Source organism: Orycteropus afer, unplaced genomic scaffold (assembly GCF_000298275.1).
Source record: "Orycteropus afer afer isolate SDZICR_OR568_19922 unplaced genomic scaffold, OryAfe1.0 scaffold00051, whole genome shotgun sequence".
Taxonomy (NCBI): domain Eukaryota; kingdom Metazoa; phylum Chordata; class Mammalia; order Tubulidentata; family Orycteropodidae; genus Orycteropus; species Orycteropus afer.
Window position 1 is genome coordinate 189,041 of NW_006921638.1, and position 7,549 is coordinate 196,589.

Sequence of the window (7,549 nt, forward strand, 5' to 3'; positions counted from 1 at the left end):
ATACTTCACACTTCCTCCAATTATATTGATGGTAATATAATTACATCAATTCACTTAACTAAATTACTATTCCATGATTACATTATGACTGTAAACACTATTAACATTTAGGTCACATTATAAGCAATCATTCTATTTCCTTTCTTGTGCATATGGTTGTCCTGAAATTAATAATTCTTACTTTTTTATTCTTTCCCAGAAATTCTCTAGCAGAGTTAGAAATCTGCTATATTTCAAAATCCTCCAACATATCAGCTAATGTATCAATATGGTATTTTCTAAAAGACTTTCCTTCTGGTGCAATCTTCTTCCATTCTACTGTGGCTACCCTCTAGGCCCTCTGCACAACTGTTTCCTGAAACTTCCTCTGTCTCTCTCCTGTATTAGATCAGCTTTCTTCCTGGATACCACATCTTCCTCTTTCCTTATTTACTCCCTCAGACTGCTAAAGCATATCTTCTCTAACAGCTTCTTGAAAAAAGATGAATGAGGAGTAAAATTTCAAGACTCTCTTGTCTGAATGCATCTTTTTTCTACTCTCTCATGCAATTCACTTGTTTGCTTCAGTACAGAAACCTAAACAGTAATTATTTTTTCCTCAGAATCTTGAATGCAATTACTCCTCTACTATATTCTAGTTTTAAATGTTGTTGATAATTTTATACTGGTCTGATTCTCAATGATTTTTCCATGTGGAAGATTTTAGAACTGCTTCTTCATTTTTAGTATTCATGACGATGGCCTCTGTATGGATCTTATGTTAGAAATTCTTTGGACATTTGGTTGGAACTCTTTTAATCTGGGAACATTTTTGTAAACATACTGTGATATTTTTTACATTACTACCTTAATAATCTTTTCAACACCGTTTCATTTGTTCTCTTTTTCTGGTACTTCTATTAGTCAAACGCTGGACTTCCTATTCTAATCTTTAAATTTTTTCATCATTTCTATTCTCTATTTTTCCATTATTTTCTGGAAGTGTCCTTCAACCTTATCTTCCAAGTTTTACATGTGGAAATTGTTTATATCACATATTTTATTTCTAGCAACTCTTATTTGATCTTTGATTGAATCTTTTCAATAGCATCCTGTTTGTTTTGCAAGTACACTGTCTTCTCTCACTCTTCCTCAGGAGCATAATTGTAAGCTGTATAATTCTTCTGTTCCCTACAAATCTGTCTGATCAGAGCTCCTTTTTTGGTTTGGTTCCTTTGTTGCCTAACTTTTATGTTAAAATCTTTCCTTAAGTAGTTACATTTAAGAGTGAGGCATCTAAAAGCTAATTGGATATTTTGTGTACATGGATGAGGTTTGTCAAGTAGTATGCTTTCACTTTTTGATGACAGGACAGAGGCCCAGCCATTTCACTGGCAGATCCAATTGTCAAAATCATTAAGTCTTTTTTATAAATGAGATCAGTTTTAATATACTGTCAGGAAGGAATATAAACCAAGTAGAAAAGAAAGTGGGTGATCTCTCTGCTCAGCTAGACATTTTCACATACTACCCTGGCTGGAGGGAGCTCTGGTAGCGTAGTGCCTAAGGCACTTGACTGCTAATCAGAAGGCTGGCGGTTCAAACCCACCAGCCATTCCTCGGAAGGAAGATAGGACAATCTATTTCTGTAGTGATACTGCCTTGGAAACCCAAGGAGGGGTCCCTATGAGTTGAGGCAAACTCAATGGCACATAACAACAACAATAACCCTGGCTGGAAGTTGCTTGATAGTTTAAGAAATCAGTAATCTTTAGTTCAACTACACCAGAAAATGTACCACTATTCTTCTGGAATAGGGAAGGAGTGTTCATCCAGCCACACAGAAAGAAAAAGGGAATTTGGGATTCTAACTGCTTCTTAAACTAATCCTCCATTCACAGTTCCATCTAAACTGGGCTCTAATGTACCTGATACCTCTAATTCCTTAGCCTTTGATCTTTTCTGGGATTCTGGAACCTGACTTGGTTTCTTCCCTTTCTTAGTTCTATTGCTTCTGAATGAGCTTAGACTGTAGCTTTCTCAAGCCTACTAAATTAGTTGCCATTTGTCCATTTTCCTTCTAGTTTCCAAAACTGTTAAATTATCCATTTTTCATTCTTTACATATGTTATTATTGTTGTGTACCATCAAGTCGCTTCTGACTCACAGATAACTATGATTAACTGTCCTATGACAGAGTAAAACTGCCCCATAGGGTTTCCTAGGCTGTAAATCTTTAAGGGAGCAGATCAGCAGGTCTTTTCTCCCCTGGAGTGGCTTGTGGGTTCAAACTGTCAACCTTTAAGTTAGCAGCCAAGCACTTACATACTGCACCACCAGGACTCCTTATACACACTCGTTTTTTGTTCTCATGAGTCAATGCATCTTTTAAAAGCCTTTAACTGTCATTTTAGCAATTTCTGGAAAGCACACAAGTAAAATACATCTTTATTAGGTGTATTAAAGTGTAAAGAGCCCAGTTGGTATAGTGCTTAAGCATGTGACTGCTAACCAAGAGGCTTGTAGTTCAAATCCACCAGCTGCTTCATGATAGAAAGATGTGGCAGTCTGTTCCCATGAAGATAATAGCTTTTGAAACCAAATGGGCAGTTCTATTCATCCTACAGGGTCTCTCTGAGTCAGAGGTGACTCAACGGCAGTGGATTTGGATTTTTTGGAAGTCACTGTACTTATGTCAGACGTCTCTTTCTATAGTATTTTTGAAGTAATTTTTCCGTTGCCAACACCTATTTATTTCCTATCTTATTCTATAAAAAGGGGTCTGGTGGCATAGTGCCTAAGGTATTTGACTGCTAACCAGAAGGATGGTGGTTCAAACCCACCAGCCACTCCTTGGAAGGAAGACTGGGCAATCTACTTCCATAGAGATACCGCCTCGGAAACCTAAGTAGGGGTCACTATGAGTAGCAATCGACTCAATAGCAGTGAATTTGGTTTGGTTTGTATTCTAAAAAAGGCAAACAACAGACTGAAAAATATAATAATATATCCAAAAGAAGGGAAAATAAAATGAAGACAAGAAAAAGGTTTGCAAGTCAAAGGCTATCTTTTCCACAAGTGTTTTATAGCAAGCTTTACTCTTTGTAATGAGGGGCCATAAATTTGACCCTGTATTACAAATAGCCACAGGAAAAAGGCAAAGAGGACAACTACTGGACATTCAAGGATAAATCAGACTAAATGCTTAAAAAGCAGCACAGCTTTTCTCAGTCATAAGATTTAAGAGAATTATCTTCTACAATGAATCTGCATAAAGTTGATGCTTTCCAAAATGATGCAGTCAGTACGCACCCACAACACTGTCCTATAGTGAAATATAAACAGTATATTCACTTAGCAGAAACTAGTCAACACTATTCTTGGTAGGGTCACATTTTGGTTGGATACACAGTATTCATAAAAGCCAACATTTATTTAGCACTGTTCTAAGCACTTGACATTGGTTCACTTACTGTTCACATCAAGCCTATCAGGTAGGTAATATCATCCCCATTTCACAAATGAAGAAACTAAGGTACAGGAAAGTAAAGTACCTTGCCCAAAGTCACAGCTAATAAGTGATGGAGTCAGGAGTCAAACCCAGTCGGTACATCATCAAAATTCACATCCTTAACCATTAAGTATGTTGCCTCTGATAATGAATTCATTTTACTACTCCTCTACTGCTGGACATTTAGAGTGTTTCTAATTTATTTTTACTAGTAAGTACTCAGGTGCTAACCAAAAGGTTGGAGGTTTAAACCCATCAACTGTTCTGTGGGAGAAACACGTGGCGGTCTGCAACCATAAAGATTACAGTCTTACTGTAACAGTCAACCAGAGGAGATCAGAAGGGAAGCATCTGCAAGGGAGAAAGCTAAGGAGGCAGAATGTACAGGTAAGAAGAACCCAGGGAAAGGGTAATCACTTGGAGGAGGTGGGAGGAGAGCTGTTATACTGTGGGGATTATAATCAATATCATGAGACAAAATGTATATGAACTTTGAATGTAAAATGAATCTGCTTTGTAAAATTGCACCCAAATCACAATAAAAAGTTTTTTTAAAAAGGATTACAGTCGTGGAAACCCTATGGGGCAGCTCTACTCTGCTCCACAGAGTTACTATCAGTTGGAATTGACTCAAGAGCAATGAGTTTGGTTTGGTTTGGTTGGTTGATTTAAAAAAAAAAAAAAAAAAAGTGATAAACTTTTATTTTTTTTTCAGAGGGAGGGCTAAAATCTCTACCCAAATGTTAGTGTATTTTCCTATTCCTAGGGGTTTCAAAGGGAGCTCTGGTAGCGTAGTGCCTAAGGCATTTGACTGCTAACCAGAAGGCTGGTGGTTCAAACCCACCAGCCAGTACTCGGAAGGAAGACTGGGCAATCTACTTCCACAGTGATACTGTCTCGGAAACCCAAGGAGGGGTCGTTATGAGTCGGGTCTGACCTCACGGCACATAACAACAACAACAACAGGGGTTTTCAATGGTTCCAAAGATGGCTATACCATACCATCTTCAGTGTAGTAAATTACTTAGTATGGCTTTTCTACCCATAAGTCATTGTAAACTCAGTGGTGGAATGAGCAACTGAGGAGCTCCTGACTGTAAATGTTATCCACCTGGGTTATTTCTGTTGGGCGTGGCACAATGCAATGTTATGGGAGGCTCTCTTTCAGGTGCTTAGAGTTCTGATGCTATGATTGGCTAGTTTGGCCACTCTGTCAAGCTCAAAAGGAGGCCTCCTAGAGGCAGAACTCTCTCTGACTGCTGGTTGAGGAAGACGTGCTGCTAAAGAGACACATGCTGCTGGGAAAGAGACGCAAGAGACACACGTTGCTGAGTAAGACACCAAGGGACATGCACTGCTGGGGGAGAGACTGAGAGAGACTTGGCTGAGAGACAGTGGGCTGGGAGAGAGACTGAGCGTTTTTCCTGAACTTGAACTGTAACCTGGTGCTTCCCTAATAAATCTCCTAATCTGTGAGTTCTGTGTGGCCACTGCAGCGAATCATCAAACCCAGGAGAGAGGTGGTGGTGCTTTGGGAGGAACAGTTGGTGAAAGGGCTGGAGGGAGGCAGCATGTCTGGCCTTGCAGTAATAGGCCTTGGGCTATTATTGATGGTGATTCTGCCTTCCTCTTGTGGGGTTCTAGGAGGTCAGAGTATGTGGCCTCCTTGTCCTTTTTGCACCATCTACATTAGTGCAGAGTCAAAATACACAGGCATCCTCATTGAAAGCGGAATCAACCTTGATTGCAGACAACTGTTGAATTTCTTAATCTTCCAAAAAGAAGCAGCTTCATAAGAAGGATCTACAGACTTTTGTTGATCTTTACTTCAGTTTTAGGTAATAAATTGCTTTACTCTGAAATATTTAAAACTCCTATGAGGCAGTTCTACTTTGTCCTATAGGGTCACAGTGAGTGAGAATTAACTCAACAAGCACAACTTTTTGGTTTTTATGAATTACTAAGCCTGGCTAATTGAGTTAAAACTGGGTAATAATACTTTTGCATTTTCTCTTATGCTAAAAACACTCTATACTTTCTAAAATCCAGAATGAAGAAGATATGGGCTCTGCTAGGTATTACAGAAGCTCTGGTGGCACAGTGACTAAAGTGCTCAGCTGCTAACCAAAAGCTCAGCAGTTTGAACCCACCAATACTCCACTGGAGAAAGATGAAGCAGTATGCTTCTGTAAAGATTTATGGCCTTGGAAGCCCTATGAGGCGGAACTGGCTCAATGGTAGTGCTTTGGCTTCATTAGATGTCAAATTGTTTTTTATTAATGAGTTTATTTCTCAGAATAGGCCTAATTATCTGCTTTTGCCAAGATTACAGCCAAGAAAATCCTATGGAACAGTTCTACTCTGTAACACAAGAGATCGCCATGAATTGGAATCAACTTGTTGGTAACAAGGGAAGAATGGAGAATGGCAACTAATGGATAAGAGGTTTCCTTTAGGGATGATATAAATATTCTAAGCTCAGATTGTGGTGACAGCTGCACAACTGTGTGAATATCCTACAAGATCACTAAGTTGTATATTTTCAATGGTTGGATTTTATGATATGCACTAACATCTCAATAAAAATGTTTTTTAAAAGTGTATACGGTAGCTTCCTAAGCTCAAACACAACACAAAGCTTTGTTTCTTTCACACTTATTGTTTATTCTAGTGATAGAGTAGCATAACTTACTGAAAATACATCAAAAATTTTAAAAATCACGATGTCAAAATAGTCCTGAACTAAACGAAATCACTCTCAAATTTTTGTTTTAACTCTACACCTATTTCGGAACTATAGCTATTTTCTTGGCATCAAAACTTAATATAGATAAATTTAAAAAGCACCTAAATAGAAAATGTTATTTGCTCATGGCGTCACTGGGGGGCTGACGGAGGGGGAGACACATACAAGGAGTACTTAAACCCAAACTCTGCTTTAAAAATTGCTAACAGTATTAACAAGGAGCTGAAAGATATGTAATGTTGATATTCAAAAAAAAAAAAAAAAAAAAGTTCATCTACAAATATAATCCGTACCTTTTTATTTCTTGTCCTTTTGGTTTAGGAGATTCACCTCCATTCAGGATCTGCTCTAAATTTTTTGTTTCTACTGATCCATTTGGTTCTGAATTGGACAGTCCAAGTAACGACCTTACCCTCTGAGATCGTACATCTAATATTGTATCAGTGTAACCTACTTCTTGAAGATATCTATAAAAGAAAATTAAAAATATTAAATTCCACATAACGTTAGCACCTGCCAAGACTCAAAGTGCTATTGGTTTTTAGAAAAGCTCACAATCCTACCAAAAAAAAAAAAAAAAATCCTTCCTTCATCCCAATAACTTTCTTCTCTATCAACTATTTTCAGTTCTAAGAGAATAATGCCAATTATAAACCACCATTTAAATGAGAGCTTATAGTATGGCTAACTAAGAGCCAATTATCCTCAAACCTAAAAAGACTTAGTGCCTTAAAAAACTTCCAGAAGTCAATAGTATATTTTAAATGTGTGTGTGTGGCATTTTTGTTTGTTTTTTCCTTTAAAATGTCCAAAGAGTGGTAGAGCATCAGTAGAACTGAACCTCAGAACAGTGATAAGTTTAAACCTGGAGTTCTTAATCAGAGTTTGATTGACTAACTATTCATCTGTCCTTCTAGGATCTAAGATCCCATAGCATTCCTCTCGTTCTGTGGTTTTCAAACTTTCTCTATATTTAAGCTAGCATGCTTAACCTAAAATCCAGGATGAGACTGAAAAAGGAGGGGTCAGACATACAAATGTTAAGAGTCATGAATGGCTTTGTTTGAAAATTAAAAAATTTCTTCTTAGAAGTATCTGAGGGGCTGATGAAGGATTCTGAAAAGAAACTTAAATGCTCCTGGCAGAAGAAAAGAAGATTTTTAGGCGAAGGCTGATATTATGGATTAAACTGTATCTCCCGAAAAATATTAAGTCCTAATACCTAAACCTGACCTGTAAATATGACCCTGCGTGGAAAAGAGAGAGGTTTTTTTTTTTTTTTGCTATATTAATGAGCTCACACCACAGGAGGG

General features: G+C 37.7%; 1 protein-coding gene across 1 annotated transcript in view; it reads right to left on the reverse strand.

Moving 5' to 3' along the window:
* STRN3 (striatin 3) overlaps positions 1-7,549 on the reverse strand; it is a 135,855-nt gene that overhangs the window by 53,712 nt on the left and 74,594 nt on the right. Inside the window, exon 5 of the mRNA XM_007938524.1 lies at positions 6,530-6,703. Coding sequence (XP_007936715.1) covers positions 6,530-6,703 — 174 coding nt within the window. The remainder of the gene's footprint in view (positions 1-6,529; positions 6,704-7,549) is intronic.